Raw genomic sequence first — 19,660 nt, 5'->3', positions numbered from 1 at the left:
CATACACATCAATGACTCTCTGTAATAAAAATACATTATGTCAAATCTTTATTCCATATATGTAGATTAATTTCCACTGCATTGCATGAAACTGCGTAGTTGTCAATAAAGTTTTCAATGTTTGAATTAGAGTTATCGTAAAGCAAGTATGTTTGTCTCAACGCTGATCGTTGCCATATCAACAGTGAAAATGGCAACAACTATGGCGGCCGGAGAAGAACGTGCTGCTTCTGAAGTTTTGAGAGCGCTTGCTCGACATCTAAACTGTCTCAACGAAGACAGCAAAACCACAAGAAAACGAGCGCTTGAAGCAATCAAAAGAGAAACTATTGATAAAGGGCTTTCGAGCGGCGTGTTGCAGGAGGTTTTCACGTGTCTGCTGAAGTCGCTCCTGAAATGCCTGTCAGATCCTATGGAAAGATGCAGAGAGACTGCCATACACATGCTTGGAGATTTTATTCGGTGTGTTCCTCAACCGGAGGATTCGTTGCCTTATCTCATGCCCGCTTTGACGCAGCGGCTCGGCGGGAAAGAGATCCTGGAGCCCGCGGAGGAACTTAGGCTGTCCATGGTGGAGGTTCTGACTCTCACAGTGGAGGTGTGTGGCAGGCACCTAGCTCCCTACCTCGACGATATGATGAAGATATTGCAGAGAACTATTGTCGACCCTTTCCCAGACGTCAAAAGGGAGAGTTGCAAATGCACTGTTCATTTTGCAAAAAGTGTACCAGGTAAGATGGTTGAGAATATAATGTGTGTATTCTTGTTAGCCCACACATTAGGCTAACTAGTTAGTTAGCTAGTTATCTTATAGGGTTGCCATGGTTGCACATTGTATGGACACCTGACCAAGCTGTGTCAGAGTGGTTGTTTTTTGTGGCTCTAAGTTTTTTTTGTACACACTCCAAAGCTCTCCCAGGTTGTCATTTAATATAATTATGAATTATTAATTAAGTTAATTGAAATAAAGACAATGGGACAAAAACAATCATTTGTTTCTCTGTGATTTGCATGCCCTACAGAGCTAGCTATGTATGGTCTCTCTGAATACATGTATAACCATTGAATGTATTGATAAGATTCAGGAAATCGTACCCTAATTTATAATGTGGCATGAAGTGACAGTCACCTTGCATTCATCTTGTTTGAAATGCTTCTCTCTCTATCCCCAGAACATTTCCACATGCAGGCAGAGAGCCTGGTCAAGCCCCTGATGCAGACCGTCTCCCACCAGCATTCCCGTGTGCGTGTGTCCACCATCGAGGCCACTGGAGCGGTCATCCAGTACGGCACGGGGAAGAACGTGGACGATGTGCTCTCTCACCTGGCACAGAGGCTGTTTGACGACTCACCACAGGTTGGCTCTGTCAAATCTGGCAGATAATTCTCAAATACTCCTAGTGACATTTAGTGTTAATGATTAGACTAATTCTGTTATTACTGAGTTAATCTAGATTCTTATTTTCCTTGTTAGATAAATGTGGGATAAATGTTTGTCTTACCAAAATAAACAAACTGATCAATCAATCCAACATATTAATAAAGGCTGCTTTTCTTTTAAACCAACAGTTACTGCAGTGGTTCCCAAACTGGGGGGCACATGAGGGGTCGGCAGGGGTCCTCCCCCGCCATCCAATTTAAAAAAATATATATATTTAGCTTCTACACCTGCATTGCTTGCTGTTTGGGGTTTTAGGCTGGGTTTCTGTACAGCACTTTGAGATATCAGCTGATGTACGAAGGGCTATATAAATAAATTTGATTTGATATATACAGTGGGGCAAAAAAGTATTTAGTCAGCCACCAATTGTGCAAGTTCTCCCACTTAAAAAGATGAGAGAGGCCTGTCATTTCATCATAGGTACACTTCAACTATGACAGACAAAATGAGAAAAAAATTCCAGAAAATCACGTTGTAGGATTTTTCATGAATTTAATTTGCAAATTATTGTCATGTTAGTCATTGCATAACTTAGAGTTATTTATAACTTGTCAGAAATATCCAGATCAACTAGCCCATGTCAGCTAACGTTTTTTATTTAGCTTTTTTAGCCCATTGATATTGTTGTAATTTTTTTGTCACTCAAATATAACATGAATACACATTAGACATGGCAGAATGTATAGAATTGCAAGAACATTTGCTTTAAAACTGCAACATTTTCTTTGCACCCCATGACAAAATGTGTATAATTGTAGGAAATAAGCTTTAAACCTGCAACATTTTCTACACCAACATGGGGGGTGTTAACAGTTTGTGTCATGAACAGTACCTGTGTCTATAGAAATAGATGTGGTGTCTGCGCAGGGGGGCTCGGGATGTTCCCCAAGGCTGGAAGGGAGGCACAGAGTGAAACACTTTGAGAACCCCTTAATTACTACAGTACCATACAAGGTGTTTTCCTCACTTAAGAAACTGTTTTGTTTCATCCCATTTCTCTCTCCTCCAGGTGAGAAAAGCTGTGACTGTGGTTGTTGGTGACTGGCTGCTCCACCTGCGAGACAGATACTCCTACTTCCACAAGCTCATCCCCCTCCTACTGAGCAGCCTCAGCGATGACATCCCAGAGATAAGGTACCTATTATATAGGGCTGAATTGACTGCGTCAATTCAGGAAGTGATTTTAATTCAAAATTCAATTTGTTTTAAACTTTTGAAATAAATAGCTTCTACTCCTTGAAAATAGATGCCGTTTTTTCCAATTTTGAATTGTAATTTGAGTTTACTTCCTGAATTGACTGCCTTTAATTCAAAAGACTGACCCAGTCCTTAACCACCCTGCCTTTGATACCAACCATTCACTCACTCTGTCAGACCTAGGAAATATGCAGCCACAAATACACACATATTGTATCTGCTTTGCTTCTGCAGATTACTGTAGATACCTACTTCTACAGTAGGTTTGGTGTGATAGAGGGAATAGTAGCAGCCAACAAGGCTGGGCTTTTGTGTTTGTACATTGCGTGGTTATGGCATGGGTTTGAATCCTGGGTCTGCCGTGGCAGGGATGGACATGCATTATCATTATTTGTCTCTCTCCCTTCTAGTCAACGAGCTGCTGACCTGTGGAGGCAGACAGGCGCTCTGTGGGAGCAGGAGAATGAGGATGACCTGAAGGACAAGATGGACTTCCTCCTGACCCCACCTGACCTCTACCCTGCTGGAGGTGAGTTAACTCCATCACTACTACTGCAGAGAGATGAAACAATACCATTTTTAAAATATATATTTTTTACCCATTTTTCTCCCCAATTTCGTGGTATTCAATTGGTAGTTACAGTCTTGTCTCATCGGTGCAACTCCCGTAAGGACTCGAGAGAGGCGAAGGTTGAGAGCCGTGCGTCTTCCGAAACACAACCCAACCAAGCCGCACTGCTTCTTGACAGAATGCCCACTTAACCCGGAAGCCAGCCGCACCAATGTGTCGGGCAGAAACACAGTACACCCGGCGACCGTGTCAGCGTGCATTGGGCCCGGTCCGCCACAGGAGTCACTAGTGCCCGATGGGACAAGGACATCCCTGCTGGTCAAACTCTCCCCGAACCCGGACAACGCTGGGCCAATTGTGCGCCGCCCCATGGGTCTCCCGGTAGCCGCTGGCTATGACAGAGCCTGGACTCTAACCCAGAATCTCTAGTGGCACAGCTAGCACTGCGATGCAGTGCCTTAGACCACTGCACCACTCGGAGGCCCGAAACAACAATGTACCATTGCGCCGCTCAATTGACATAGAAAGTGAATACAGGATCTTTGGTTGGTGAAAAAAAAAAAGTATTTACAGGGTTAAGTTTCTCACACAAAGAAGGCAGACAAGAAGAACAAATCATTAAAGAAATATATTGGATTTTGTCTCCTGCAGATACAAGGCCTTCAGTGAATGTAGCCCATTGAGGAAAGGTTAGTTAGTTACTCTCCCATGTAGTGTGTTGTCTTGATTACAATAATGGAGAAGAAAGTTGATCAGTGCTTTGATACAGCCTGAAGAACATCAGTGTAAACCGTGTGATTGGTTGTTGTGGCCTTCTCTGTACAGCCACCTCCTCCTCCACCGATCTAGTTATGTACTCCTTCCTCTGAAAGTAGGTCAGACGCAGCGTGGGGTTCAGCTGCCTTTATTAAGAAGAAGAACTGTCTTCTGAGGGCATGATGTATCTGAGGGCATGATTGACGTCAGAGCAGTCTGGGCATGGAGAGAGGGCTGTAGGGGCTGGGGAGGGATGCTGTGCTGTCAATGATCCATCTAGCCTGCCCATCCATCCCCAATATGCTTCATTTATTCAGTTGTACTTCTGCTTGTTGTAGTATAGCAGGATTCTCACCCTCCTGTCTGTGTGTCCTAGTTGCTGTGAGCTGAAATACAAACTGATACCATGGTGAAATGGAGCATGTCAGTTTGAATTCCAAGCTATAGACATCATACTCATCATCTGCAGCTCTGTGCGTGGGAGAATTTGCTCTTGTCTTGCATTGATTTAATTGTAATATTTTTTTATACATGACTCTTTAAATATTCAGTTATTCACATCATGGTGTCTTTAATTATATTGTAATCAAGGGAAAGAAGGGAACAGGATTTTTAATTAGCTTTGTTGGGACTAGGTTTAAAGGGATTTTTAATTAGCTTTGTTGGGACTAGGTTTAAAGGGATTTTGTTTTACTTTATATAACATTAGTTTTCTGTATTAAGAAGTACTGTCTTCTTGTCTGTCTTTGAGCAGACAACTTTTATACAAATCCTTGAATTATTCCTTTAGATTTGTCCGAAGTAAAAAAATGAATACGTATGAGCTACAACCATAAACCAACTATGTCCTTTTCCCCGACTGCTTAGTCATGGCGGAGTTCCCTTTTCCCCAAGACTGCTTAGTCATGGTGGAGTTCCCTTTTCCCCAGTCATGACCCTTTTCCCCGACTGCTAGTCATGGTGGAGTTCCCTTTTCCCCGACTGCTTAGTCATGGCGGAGTTCCCTTTTCCCCAAGACTGCTTAGTCATGGTGGAGTTCCCTTTTCCCCAGACTGCTTAGTCATGGTGGAGTTCAACACCTCCATATATTACTCATCTCTATTGGCCTGCGGGTTACGTATTCTACAGGTTATGTGTTCTGTCATTAGATCTGCTCTGTCAATCATACAAGGCTCTCCTATGACAGGGCTTGACTAATAGCCAATTATTGTCAGCACTCTGCCCCCTAACACCCTCATTACTAAGACTAACTTGTGGATGTGGTGTGCAGGCCGGGTGGAGACTAGAGGGGTTTTCTGCAGGGCTGGTGCCCACCTCCCCCTACTCTCTCTCTCACACACTTTCACTCTCTCTCTCCCTCTCTCTCACACACACTTTCTCTCTCTCTCTCTCCCCCTACTCTCTCTCTCACACACTTTCACTCTCTCTCTCACACACACACTTTCTCTCTCTCTCTTGCACACACACACACACACACACACACACACACACACACACACACACACACACACACACACACACACACACACACACACACACACACACACACGTGCGTCCTGCAGGGCTGTTGCCCACCTCCGCCTACTTCCCTTTTACACACACACGCACTCATGCACGCGCACACACTCACTCTCTTTCTGGCACAAACACACACTCACTCTCTTTCTGGCACAAACACACAGTCACGACTACCCCACTCACGCACCACCCCACCCCTGTGTGAGAAGCTGGAAGGGCAGGCCATTGGAGGGACAACACCCAGCCTGTGTTGCCTCACCATGCTCTTATTACCACCTATTAATAATGTCTGTCAGCACTGTAGTGAGGAATGAGGAAGCCCTTCATCTCTTCATATCCCTGCTGGGTTCAGGAAGGAGAGGTGATGTCCTGTCTGTCCTGTCTGACTTTCCATCCCACTCAGCAGGTGAAGACAGACAGCAGGCCTTTATCTAGAGCAGCAACCTTGCCGTTTTCCTCCTGACCTGATTTCAGTTTATTTTACATCGGCTACACTGGGAAGGCAGTTTGTTTCTATGACGTTCACACGCACTCACCACATTAGCCTGGTCCCAGATCAGTTTATGTCAAGATGTGACAATGAGTATGTCTACATGCACAGCAATAATTTGATATTAATCTGGTTATGGCAGTAGGCTGAGTATGGCATTAGTCATGTCAATTATTAACCCCTTACTCTACTTATCTTAGGTCAACGTGGAAGTAAGCATACGCTGATGAGAATACCTGGTTTTCTGAGCAATCTTTAGAATTCTGAGGACATGTAAAGGCCTCATCAGAGTTTTACAGCGGTGTATTAGATCTGAGCGTGCTGGTACGAGCAGTGCAAGCTTTTACCTTTTGCGCTAGTGAAGTGAAAATATGCATCTTACAAAGTAGTTTTCCCACAAACGTTGTATGTCTGAATTCAGAATCAAACAGGAATAACAAAAATAACATGGTCGCTGTGGTAGAAGGTTTATTTTGATGGGCCATTTTCTGCATTTATCTGAGTGCCATCAGGTAGCCTGATTTCTGATGTATCCATGTAAACAGGATTATTAGGGACATTGTTCTTCTGGCAAAGCATGTCAATATTTAAACAGAGCTATTATATTGATCTGACTTCACAATAATCCTATTTTTATGTAACCGTACTCAATGACCCTAAGAGTTGGCAAGATGACTCAAACAGATATGGGACCAGGCAACAACCTGTGGTTGAAGTGTGTGCACTGCATCTAATCAGGTCTCTCGCCTCTTAAGTTAAAATAGGTGTTCATTCAGTATTGTTGTAATTGTCATTATTACAAATAAAGCCGATTAATCGGTACCGGGTATTTTTTTGGGACCTCCAATAATCGGTATCGGCTTTTTTTGGGTCCTCCAATAATCGGCATCGGGGGGGTTTTGGGGGTCCCCAAATAATCGGCAGCGGCTTTTTTTTGGGGTCCTCCAATAATCGGTATCGGCGTTGAAAAATCCTAATCGGTCGACCTCTATTGTGTAGTGCAGATCTGGGTCAGTCTCCAGCTCCACACAGTGATAATGCTGATGGATACTGGATGAGTCTCTCTCCCTGCCAGTCATAAATCCAACACGGCCCCCTCCTGTCTGAAAAGGTCCGTGTCAGACAACTGGGACACAACCAGAAACAGCTTGTCTTGTCCTGTGTGATTCTGTAGGATTGATCACCCTCTTCCCCTCTCATTAGTAGCCTGCAAAAGAGAAATAGAAAGAGAGGGAGACCTGTTCATGAGGGAGGGAGGGAGACCCGCTCATAGGCTACTGAAGGAAGGTGGGAGAGCGGGAAGGCGGGGGAGAGAGAGAGAGAGAGGGAGGGTAGGCGGGGGAGACGGATGAAGCATGTGGAGGCTATTCATTTAAAAATGTGTTCCAATTGCTCTGAAAAGTCCCACGGAGAGGAAATCTCAATCATAAAACCAAAATGTACATGTCTGGAAAACTGGGACTTAGAGTTTAGAATAAGATGCAGTCCTCGCTCTCCATCAGCAGTATCACTGTGACAGCAGAAAACACCCGACAAATGATGTTCCCTTCTTGCCTACGGAAGTGTTTTGTTGAAAATAAATCTTGTAAAATGCTCCATCAGTAAAACTGGGCCAGGGGGCTATGGAACAGTTGTTCTGTCTCTATTTCACAGTTAGAAATAGGAGAACACAGTTTCAACACAATTAACTTATTAGCACTTGTAGATTTATAGGCTGCGTTTACACAGGCAGCCCAATTCTGATCTTTTGCCAAATTATTGGTCTTTTGAACCAATCATTCAGTTCAGATCTTTTGCCCATAATTGGTGCAAACGGAGCCTTAGATGTAAATCTTAATTGGTCCATTTGTGTGCGTTTTAGTAGGCTAATGCATGTTGGCATATTCATGCACTTTGTAACCCCCCCACCACCTCTCTACTCCCCCCAGTGGCGCGTCCGGGCCTGGGCTGCAGGGAGCTGGTGGTGAGGAACCTGTCCAACCTGCTGCCGGCATTGGCTCGCGACGTGGTTGACTGGGTGGCGGGCACGCGGGTCAAGACGGCCCAGCTGCTGTATGCCCTGCTGCTGCACGCTGAGGACCACTGCACCCAGCACCTGCAGTTGCTGCTCTCCACGCTGTACCGCGCCTGCAACGACCCCGAGAGCGACGTGGTCAACAACGTGAGTGGTCGACACATAGAGACACATGCTATCACCGCGTGTTCTATGTAATCCAATGGGACATCCCTACACCATTGGAAATGAAATGTAAAATGGTTAAGGTTAGGATTTAGGGTAGGGATGTCCCAATGATTCTGGATAGCACTGACCTTTATCTCATCCTAGGTGGGGTGGTCAGGTCAGGAAGGGGTAGTCCTAATGGTTGGAGGAGAGTGGTGGGATGGTATGGTTGGATGATAGTAGTTGGTCTAATGGTTGGATGATAGTCGTAGTCCTAATGGTTGGATGAGAGTGGTGGGATGATATGGTTGGATGATAGTGGTTGGATGATAGTGGTAGGTATAATGGTTGGATCATAGTGGAAGGCCTAATGTTTGGATGATAGTGGTAGGCCTAATGGTTGGATGATAGTGGTAGGCCTAATGGTTGGATGATAGTGGTAGGCCTAATGTTTGGATCATAGTGGTAGGTCTAATGGTTGGATGAGAGTGGTAGGTCAAATGGTTGGATGATAGTGGTAGGTCTAATGGTTGGATGATAGTGGTTGGATAATAGTGGTAGGCCTAATGGTTGGATGATAGTGGTAGGTCTAATGGTTGGAGGATAGTGGAAGGCCTAATGGTTGGATGATAGTGGTAGGTCTAATGGTTGGATGATAGTGGTAGGTCTAATGGTTGGATGATAGTGGTAGGTCTAATGGTTGGATGATAGTGGTTGGATAATAGTGGTAGGCCTAATGGTTGGATGATAGTGGTAGGTCTAATGGTTGGATGATAGTGGTAGGCCTAATAGTTGGATGATAGTGGTAGGTCTAATGGTTGGATGATAGTGGTAGGTCTAATGGTTGGATGAGAGTGGTAGGTCTAATGGTTGGATGATAGTGGTTGGATAATAGTGGTAGGCCTAATGGTTGGATGATAGTGGTAGGCCTAATAGTTGGATGATAGTGGTAGGTCTAATGGTTGGATGATAGTGGTAGGCCTAATGGTTGGATGATAGTGGTAGGCCTAATGGTTGGATGATAGTGGTAGGACTAATGGTTGGATGATAGTGGTAGGTCTATTGGTTGGATGAGAGTGGTGGGATGGTAGTGGTAGGTCTAATGGTTGGATGATAGTGGAAAGCCTAATGGTTGGATGATAGTGGTTGGATGATAGTGGTAGGTCTAATGGTTGGATGACAGTGGTAGGCCTAATGGTTGGATGATAGTGGTAGGTCTATTGGTTGGATGAGAGTGGTGGGGTGGTAGTGGTAGGTCTAATGGTTGGATAATAGTGGTAGGTCTAATGGTTGGATGATAGTGGTAGGTCTAATGGTTGGATGATAGTGGTTGGATAATAGTGGTAGGTCTAATGGTTGGATAATAGTGGTAGGTCTAATCAAATCAAATCAAAATTATTTATATAGCCCTTCGTACATCAGCTGATATCTCAAAGTGCTGTACAGAAACCCAGCCTAAAACCCCAAACAGCAAGCAATGCAGGTGTAGAAGCACGGTGGCTAGGAAAAACTCCCTAGAAAGGCCAAAACCTAGGAAGAAACCTAGAGAGGAACCAGGCCATGTGGGGTGGCCAGTCCTCTTCTGGCTGTGCTGGGTGGAGATTATAACAGAACATGGCCAAGATGTTCAAATGTTCATAAATGACCAGCATGGTCGAATAATAATAAGGCAGAACAGTTGAAACTGGAGCAGCAGCACAGTCAGGTGGAAGTTGAAACTGGAGCAGCAACCCGTCTAATGGTTGGATGATAGTGGTAGGCCTAATGGTTGGATGATAGTGGTAGGCCTAATGGTTGGATGATAGTGGTTGGATGATAGTGGTAGGCCTAATGGTTGGATGATAGTGGTTGGATGACAGTGGTAGGCCTAATGGTTGGATGATAGTGGTAGGTCTAATGGTTGGATGATAGTGGTAGGCCTAATGGTTGGATGATAGTGGTAGATCTAATGGTTGGATGATAGTGGTATGCCTAATGGTTGGATGATAGTGGTAGGTCTAATGGTTGGATGATAGTGGTAGGCCTAATGGTTGGATGATAGTGGTTGGATGATAGTGGTAGGTCTAATGGTTGGATGATAGTGGTTGGATGACAGTGGTAGGCCTAATGGTTGGATGATAGTGGTAGGTCTAATGGTTGGATGATAGTGGTAGGCCTAATGGTTGGATGATAGTGGTAGGTCTAATGGTTGGATGATAGTGGTCTATGCCTAATGGTTGGATGATAGTGGTAGGTCTAATGGTTGGATGATAGTGGTAGGCCTAATGGTTGGATGATAGTGGTTGGATGATAGTGGTAGGTCTAATGGTTGGATGATAGTGGTTGGTTGGATGATAGTGGTAGGTCTAATGGTTGGATGATAGTGGTAGGCCTAATGGTGGTTGGATGATAGTGGTAGGTCTAATGGTTGGATGATAGTGGTAGGTCTAATGGTTGGATGACAGTGGTAGGCCTAATGGTTGGATGATAGTGGTAGGTCTAATGGTTGGATGATAGTGGTAGGCCTAATGGTTGGATGATAGTGGTTGGATGATAGTGGTAGGTCTAATGGTTGGATGATAGTGTTGCTATTGCAGCTGGTGAGCTCTTTCTTGGATCTTGTCTCTCTTGTTAAACATATATTCTCTGTATAGACTAACCTGGATGAATAAAGGTTAAATCACTGTTAAATAAAGAAGATCATGGTAGATATCTGCTCTACAGGTCCAGTATACAGTAGCTGTGTGTTGGCTACTACAGTTCATCACTTGCCAGATCTTTGTGAAACAAGCCGTAGACTGATGCACCATTTTAACAAACTGCTCACAGTACTAATGGCCTTCCTTCCTTCAAGTTGTTTCTGTTATTGTCATGCTCATGGCCTGTTTCCATCCACATTCTTTCCACCCAGAAACAGATGTTTCAGAGCTGCTGTGGTGAATGGCTTGATCTTGATGGTCATGTCATGAGAGGACACACCTGCTGGCCTTAGAATAGACAGCAGTGAATAGTGATATATGTGTCTTATAGCCCTGAGACAGTTAGGCTGGGCTGGCCTACGGACTTGGGATGCACCTGCCCCAAGAGGAAGCATTTGATGGTTCCCCTGATCCACTGGCTGATAATGGATTATGAATTACGTTCTCTTCTGTGGTCTTCTGTTATGTTGAATTCTTTCTTTTGTCCTCTTTCTTTCTCTCTTATTGTCTCTTTCTCTCTAGTATTGGTCTCTGCTCTCTTGCTAATCTTTGCTCTATCAATTCAAGGTGTTTTATTGGCGTGAAATACACTCTGTAATATTGGCAAATCATTCCATAAACTATAGTATCCCCTGTCTCTCTCTGCAGTGTCTGAGGTCTGCCAAGCTGCTGGGGACCTTTGTCAGCCCTGAGGTCTTCCTCAAGCTGCTCCTGGTCCACTTGGAGACCCCTTCCTCCTCCTCCTCCCCCCACACCCCCCTCATGGTTCTGGCTGCCGTGCTGGGGGGCTGCTCCGGGGAGCTCTTGAAACCACACCTCCAGAAGATCGCTGATACGCTGGTCCAACCAGACGTCTGCCAGGAGTACCAGCAGGTGAGTCTATGACCCTTGACCTATGGGTATGACCTATGGATATGACCTATGGGCTGGGAATTGGGGGGAAAGGTAAATGTCATAACTACTGGTCCAGGATCAGATCATTATCCACATGAATGGTCTGTGGTTAGGGGTAACTTGAGATGTTGAGATGTTTCCTCTGTTATATTTGAGTCTTCAGCCAGGTCTGGTGAAGTTGGCATAGAGACCGAAAGATGAAACGGTACCCTTTCTGAGGCACTTAGTTGTGACCCTAAAACTGTTTACAGTGAAAGGTTACATAAAGTGAACGATTATTAAGATAAGCATTTTTTTCTATCAAGACTGTTGTAAAAGCTTTTATAGGGATAACTGTGCTGTGAGGTCAGGGGTTCACCTTGGAGTACATCACAAAATACTGACTCCACTAACAGCCACTGATACTGACTCCACTAACGGCCACTGAGCAAGGCACATGTTGTTTTCACCAATCTAATCATTTCATTTCAACTGCTAGAGTCCTCTTGTAACCCTAAACCAACGAGAGGGGGAGAGAGACACAGACGGGGCGAGAGGGGAACACACAGACGGGGAGAGAGGGAGAGAGAGGGAGACACAGACGGGGCGAGAGGGGGACACACAGACGGGGAGAGGGGAGACACAGACGGGGAGAGAGGGAGACACACAGGTGGGGAGAGAGGGAGACACACAGGTGGGGAGAGAGGGGGACACACAGGTGGGGAGAGAGGGAGACAGACACAGGCGGGGAGAGAGGGAGACACACAGGCGGAGAGAGAGGGAGAGAGACACAGACGGGGCGAGAGGGGGACACACAGACGGGGAGAGAGGGAGAGAGACACAGACGGGGAGAGAGGGAGAGACACAGACGGGGAGAGAGGGAGACACAGACGGGGAGGGAGAGAGGAGACACACAGGCGGGGAGAGGGGAGACACAGGCGGGGAGAGAGGAGAGACACAGACGGGGCGAGAGGGGGACACACAGGTGGGGAGAGGGGGACACAGGCGGGGAGAGAGGGAGACACAGGCGGGGAGAGAGGGAGACACACAGGCGGGGAGAGAGGGAGACACAGGCGGGGAGAGAGGGAGACACAGGCGGGGAGAGAGGGGAGACACACAGGCGGGGAGAGAGGGAGACACACAGACGGGGAGAGAGGGAGACACACAGACGGGGAGAGAGGGAGACACACAGACGGGGAGAGAGGGAGACACACAGAGGGGGAGAGAGGGAGACAGGCGGGGAGAGACAGACACAGGCGGGGAGAGGGAGAGACACAGGCGGGGAGAGAGGGAGACACACAGGCGGGGAGAGAGAGGGAGACACAGGCGGGGAGAGAGGGAGACACAGGCGGGGGAGAGAGGGAGACACAGGCGGGGAGAGAGGGAGACACACAGGCGGGGAGAGAGGGAGAGAGACACAGACGGGGAGAGAGGGAGAGAGACACAGACGGGGAGAGAGGGAGAGAGACACAGACGGGGAGAGAGAGGAGAGAGACACAGACGGGGGAGAGAGACACAGAGAGACACAGGCGGGGAGAGAGGGAGAGAGACACAGACGGGGAGAGAGGGAGACACAGGCGGGGAGAGAGGGAGACACACAGGCGGGGAGAGAGGGAGACACAGGCGGGGAGAGAGGGAGACACAGGCGGGGAGAGAGGGAGAGACACAGGCGGGGAGAGAGGGAGAGACACAGGCGGGGAGAGAGGGAGAGAGACACAGGCGGGGAGAGAGGGAGACACAGGCGGGGAGAGAGGGAGACACAGGCGGGGAGAGAGGGAGAGAGACACAGGCGGGGGGAGAGAGGGAGAGACACAGGCGGGGAGAGAGGGAGAGAGACACAGGCGGGGAGAGAGGGAGACACAGACGGGGCGAGAGGGGACACAGGCGGGGAGAGGGGGAGACACAGGTGGGGAGAGAGAGGGAGACACAGGCGGGGAGAGAGGGAGACACACAGGCGGGGAGAGAGGGAGAGACACAGGCGGGGAGAGAGGGAGACACACAGGCGGGGAGAGACACACAGGCGGGGAGAGAGGGAGACACACAGGCGGGGAGAGAGGGAGAGAGACACAGAGTGGAAGAGCGGGAGACAGACGGCTAGAGAGAGGGACACAGACGGGGAGAGAGAGAGAGACAGACGGAGGCGGGGAGAGAGGGGAGAGAGACACAGGCGGGGAGAGAGGGAGAGACACACAGGGGAGGGAGAGAGAGGAGACAGGGACACAGACGGGGGAGGGAGAGGAGAGACAGACGGGGGGAGGGAGACACAGGCGGGGAGAGAGGACGAGACAGACGGGGAGGAGGGAGAGACAGACGGGGAGAGGAGAGACAGACGGAGGGAGGGGAGAGACACAGGGAGGGGGAGGGAGAGACACAGAGGAGGGAGAGGGAGGGAGACACAGGCGGGGAGAGAGGGAGACACAGGCGGGAGAGAGGGAGGGAGAGACAGACAGGGAGAGACACAGGCGGGGAGAGAGGGAGAGACACACAGACGGGGAGAGAGGGAGGGAGACACAGACGGGGAGAGAGGGGAGACACAGGCGGGGAGAGAGGGAGACAGAGGGAGAGAGAGACAGACAGACAGACGGGGGAGGGGGGAGAGAGACAGGCGGGGGAGAGAGGGAGACACAGGGGAGGGAGAGAGAGGAGAGACACAGGCGGGGAGAGAGACAGACACAGACGGGGAGAGAGGGAGAGAGACACAGACGGGGGAGAGAGGGAGACACAGACGGAGGGACGAGGGAGGGAGAGACAGGGGAGAGAGGGAGACACAGACAGAGGGGGAGAGAGAGAGGGAGAGAGGGAGAGACAGACAGACGGGGAGAGAGGGAGAGACAGAGGAAGGGAGAGAGGGAGACAGAGGGGGGAGAGAGGGAGAGACACAGGAGGGAGGGAGAGAGGAGGAGGGACACAGACGGGGAGAGAGGGAGAGAGACACAGACGGGGAGAGGAGGGAGACACAGACGGAGGGGAGAGGGAGAGAGAGGACTGAGAGAGAGACAGACACAGGGGGGAGAGAGGGAGAGACACACAGAGGGGGGAGAGAGGGAGGGAGAGACAGGAGGGGAGAGAGGGAGAGACAGACACAGACGGGGAGAGAGGGAGGAGAGACACAGGGAGGGAGGGAGACGGGGAGAGAGGAGAGAGAGACAGAGAGGGAGAGAGAGAGAGACACAGACGGGGAGAGAGGGAGAGAGACACAGGGACGGGGGAGGGAGAGACAGACGGAGAGGGGAGAGGGAGAGACAGACAGGGAGGGAGAGACAGGGGAGAGAGGGAGAGAGACACAGAGAGGGGAGAGAGGGGAGACACAGACAGACTGAGGGAGGGAGAGACAGACAGGGAGGGAGGGAGAGACAGACGGGGGGAGAGAGGGAGAGAGACACAGGCGGGAGAGAGGGAGGGACACAGGCGGGGAGAGAGGGAGAGAGACACAGGCGGGGAGAGAGGGAGAGAGACACAGGGAGGGAGGAGAGAGGGGGGAGAGACAGACACAGGCGGGGAGAGAGGGGAGGAGACACAGACGGGGGAGAGAGGGAGACACAGACGGGGGGAGGGAGACACAGGGGGGAGAGGGAGACACAGACGGGGAGGAGGGGGGACACAGAGGGAGAGGGGAGACAGACAGGGAGGGGGAGAGAGGAGGAGACACAGGCGGGGAGAGAGGGAGAGAGACACAGGCGGGGAGAGAGGGAGAGAGACAGGCGGGGGAGAGAGGGAGACAGACACACAGGGGGGAGAGAGGGAGACACAGACGGGGAGAGAGGGAGGGAGACACAGACGGGGAGAGGGGAGAGAGACACAGACGGGGAGGGAGGGAGGGAGAGGAGACAGACGGAGGGAGAGAGGGAGAGACACAGACGGGGAGAGGGGAGAGAGAGACAGACGGGGAGAGAGGGAGAGACACACAGGCGGGGAGAGAGGGAGAGACACAGGCGGGGGAGAGGGGAGAGACAGACGGGGGGAGGGAGGGAGAGACGGGGAGGCGGGGAGGGAGAGAGGGAGAGACAGACGGGGGAGAGAGGGAGAGAGACACAGGGGGGAGAGGGAGGAGAGACACAGGAGAGAGGGAGAGACACAGACGGGGAGAGGGAGAGAGACACAGAGGGGGAGAGAGAGAGAGACACAGGGCGGGAGAGAGGGAGAGAGAGAGACAGGGACGGAGGGAGGGAGAGACAGACGGGGGAGAGGGGAGAGACACAGGGGGGAGAGAGGGAGAGAGACACAGACGGGGAGAGGGAGAGAGAGACACAGACGGGGAGAGAGGGAGAGAGACACAGGGGGGAGAGAGGGAGGGAGACACACAGACGGGGAGAGAGGGAGAGACACAGACGGGGAGAGAGGGAGAGACACAGACGGGGAGAGAGGGAGAGAGACACAGAGAGGGAGGGGAGGGAGACAGGGGGGAGAGAGGGAGACACAGACGGGGAGAGAGGGGAGAGACAGACGGGGAGAGAGGGAGAGACAGGGACGGGGGAGAGAGAGACACAGACGGGGAGAGAGGGAGAGAGACACAGGCGGGGGAGAGAGGGAGGAGAGACACAGACGGGGGAGAGAGGGAGGAGACACAGACGGGGGAGAGAGGGAGAGACAGACGGAGGGGGGAGAGAGGGAGAGAGACACAGACGGGGGAGAGAGGGAGAGAGACACAGACGGGGAGAGAGAGGAGAGAGACAGACAGACGGGGAGAGAGGGAGAGAGAGGGACAGACGGGGGGAGAGAGGGAGAGAGAGAGACAGACGGGGAGAGGGAGGAGAGACACAGACGGGGAGAGAGGGAGAGAGACACAGACGGGGGAGGGGAGAGAGACACAGACGGGGAGAGAGGGAGAGAGACACAGACGGGGGAGACAGGGGGGGAGAGGGAGAGAGAGACAGACGGGGAGAGAGGGAGAGAGACACAGACGGGGAGAGAGGGAGAGACACAGGGAGGGGAGAGAGGGAGAGAGACACAGACGGGGGAGAGAGGGAGAGAGACACAGACGGGGGAGGGAGAGGGGAGAGACACAGACGGACGGGAGAGAGGGAGAGAGGGAGACACAGGAGGGGAGAGGGAGGGAGAGACACAGACGGGGGAGAGAGGGAGAGACACACAGACGGGGAGAGAGAGAGGAGACACAGACGGGGAGAGAGAGAGAGACACAGGGGGGAGAGGGAGAGAGACACAGACGGGGAGAGAGGGAGAGACACAGACGGAGAGAGGGAGGGAGAGACAGACGGGGAGAGAGGGGGAGAGACACAGGAGGGAGGGAGAGACAGACAGACAGACGGAGGGAGGGAGGGAGAGAGACACAGACGGGGGAGAGAGAGGACACAGAGGAGGGGAGGGAGAGACAGACAGGGAGGGAGAGACGGGGAGAGGAGGGAGGGAGAGACAGACAGGGAGGGAGAGACAGGGGGGGCGAGAGGGAGAGAGACAGACGGAGGGAGAGAGACGGAGGGAGAGACAGACGGAGGGAGAGAGGAGAGAGAGACAGACGGAGGGAGGGAGGAGAGAGAGACAGGACGGGGGAGAGGGAGAGAGAGACGGAGGGAGGGAGAGACAGACGGAGGGAGGGAGACACAGACGGAGGGAGAGAGGGAGAGAGACACAGGCGGGGGGAGAGACAGACGGACAGGGAGGGAGAGACGGAGGGAGGGAGAGAGAGGGACAGAGGGAGGAGGAGGGAGAGACAGACGGACAGGGAGGGAGAGAGACAGAGGAGGGAGGGAGAGACAGACGGAGGGAGGGAGAGAGAGACGGAGGAGGGAGGACAGAGGGAGAGAGAGACAGACAGGGAGGGGGAGGAGGGAGAGACAGACAGACGGAGGGAGAGACAGACGGGGGAGAGAGGGAGAGAGACAGACAGGGAGGGAGAGACAGACGGAGGGAGGAGGGAGAGAGACAGACGGAGGGAGAGACAGACGGAGGGAGAGGAGAGAGACAGGAGGGAGAGACGAGGAGGGAGGGAGAGACAGACGGAGGGAGGGAGAGACAGACAGAGGGAGAGAGAGACGGAGAGGGAGGGAGAGACGGAGGAGGGAGGGAGAGACAGACACAGACGGAGGGAGGGAGAGAGACAGGGAGGGAGGAGAGGGAGGGAGAGACAGACGGGGGAGGGAGGAGGGAGAGACAGAGGGAGAGACAGACGAGGAGGGAGGGAGAGACGGAGGGAGGGAGAGACGGAGGGAGAGAGGGAGGGGGAGAGACGGAGAGAGACAGACGGAGGAGGGAGGGAGGGAGAGACAGACGGGGAGGGAGGGAGAGACAGACGGGGAGGGAGAGGACGGAGAGGGAGGGACAGACGGAGGGAGGGGGACAGACGGGGGAGGGAGAGACAGACGGGAGGGAGGGAGAGACAGACGGAGGAGGGAGGGAGAGACAGACAGGAGGGAGGGAGACGGAGGGAGAGACAGACGGAGGGAGGGAGGGAGGGAGGGAGGGACACAGACAGGGAGAGGGAGACAGACAGAGAGAGACACAGACGGGGAGGAGATACAGGGAGAGGAGGGAGAGACACGGGGGGGAGGGAGGGGGAGAGACAGAGGGAGGGAGGGAGACAGACAGAGGGAGGGAGGACAGACAGAGGGAGGGAGGGAGAGACAGACGGAGGGAGGGAGGGAGAGACAGACGGAGGGAGGGAGGGAGAGACAGACGGAGGGAGGACAGACGGAGGGAGGGAGAGACAGACGGACGGAGGGACGGAGGGAGGGAGAGACAGACGGAGGGAGGGAGAGACAGACGGAGGGAGGAGGGAGGGAGAGACAGACGGAGGAGGGAGAGACAGACGGAGGGAGGGAGAGACAGACGACGGAGGGAGGGAGAGACAGACGGAGGGAGAGACAGACGGAGGGAGAGACAGACGGAGGGAGGGAGAGACAGAGGGAGGGAGGGAGAGACAGACTGAGGGAGGGAGGGAGGAGAGAGGGAGGGAGAGACAGACGGAGGGAGGGAGGGACAGACGGAGGGAGAGAGACAGACAGACGGAGGGAGGGACGGAGGGAGAGGGAGAGACAGAGGAGGGAGGGAGAGACAGACTGAGGGAGGGAGGGAGAGACAGACTGAGGGAGGGAGAGACAGACGGAGGGAGGGAGGGACAGACGGAGGGAGGGAGAGACAGACGGAGGGACGGAGGGAGGGAGAGACAGACGGAGGGAGAGAGACGGAGGGAGAGACAGACGGAGGGAGAGACAGACGGAGGGAGAGACGGACGGAGGGAGAGACGGACGGAGGGAGAGACGGACGAGGGAGAGACGGACGGAGGGAGGGGAGAGAGGACAGACAGGACGGGGGAGGGAGAGACAGACGGAGGGAGAGACAGACGGACGGAGGGAGGGAGAGACAGAGGAGGGAGGGAGAGACAGACGGAGGGAGGGAGAGACAGACGGACGGAGGAGGGAGAGACAGACGGAGGGAGGGAGGACAGACGGAGGGAGGGAGAGACAGACGGAGGGAGGGAGGGAGAGACAGACGGAGGGAGGGAGAGACAGACGAGGGAGGGAGAGACAGACAGGAGGGAGGGAGGGAGACAGACGGAGGGAGGGAGAGACAGACGGAGGGAGGGAGAGACAGACGGAGGGGAGGGAGGGAGAGACAGACGGAGGGACGGAGGGAGGGAGAGACAGACAGATGGAGAGACGGAGGGAGGGAGAGACAGACGGAGGGACGGAGGGAGGGAGAGACAGACGGAGGGACGGAGGGAGGGAGAGACAGACGGAGGGAGGAGGGAGGGAGAGACAGACGAGGGACGAGGGAGGGAGAGACAGACGGAGGGACGGAGACAGGAGAGACAGACGGAGGGACGGAGGGAGGGAGACAGACGGAGGGACGGAGGGAGGGAGAGACAGACGGAGGGAGGAGGGAGGGAGAGACAGACAGACGGAGGGAGGGAGGGAGAGACAGACGGAGGGACGGAGGGAGGAGGGAGGGAGAGACAGACGGAGGACGGAGGGAGGGAGAGACAGACGGAGGGAGAGACAGACGGAGGGAGAGACAGACG

At 52.3% G+C, this 19,660-nt stretch overlaps 1 protein-coding gene across 1 annotated transcript in view; it reads left to right on the top strand.

Annotated features, from left to right (window-relative positions):
- The first annotated feature begins 160 nt into the window (after window positions 1-160).
- The window catches only part of LOC112241083 (dynein axonemal assembly factor 5), a 76,628-nt gene continuing 57,128 nt past the window's right edge, over window positions 161-19,660 (top strand). Inside the window, exons 1-6 of the mRNA XM_042318315.1 lie at window positions 161-731; window positions 1,173-1,357; window positions 2,451-2,575; window positions 3,049-3,167; window positions 7,902-8,134; window positions 11,461-11,685. Coding sequence (XP_042174249.1) covers window positions 191-731; window positions 1,173-1,357; window positions 2,451-2,575; window positions 3,049-3,167; window positions 7,902-8,134; window positions 11,461-11,685 — 1,428 coding nt within the window. The 5' untranslated portion in view covers window positions 161-190. The remainder of the gene's footprint in view (window positions 732-1,172; window positions 1,358-2,450; window positions 2,576-3,048; window positions 3,168-7,901; window positions 8,135-11,460; window positions 11,686-19,660) is intronic.

Source organism: Oncorhynchus tshawytscha, unplaced genomic scaffold (genome assembly GCF_018296145.1).
Source record: "Oncorhynchus tshawytscha isolate Ot180627B unplaced genomic scaffold, Otsh_v2.0 Un_scaffold_2590_pilon_pilon, whole genome shotgun sequence".
NCBI lineage: Eukaryota > Metazoa > Chordata > Actinopteri > Salmoniformes > Salmonidae > Oncorhynchus > Oncorhynchus tshawytscha.
This window is presented reverse-complemented; position numbering and strand designations above follow the sequence as displayed.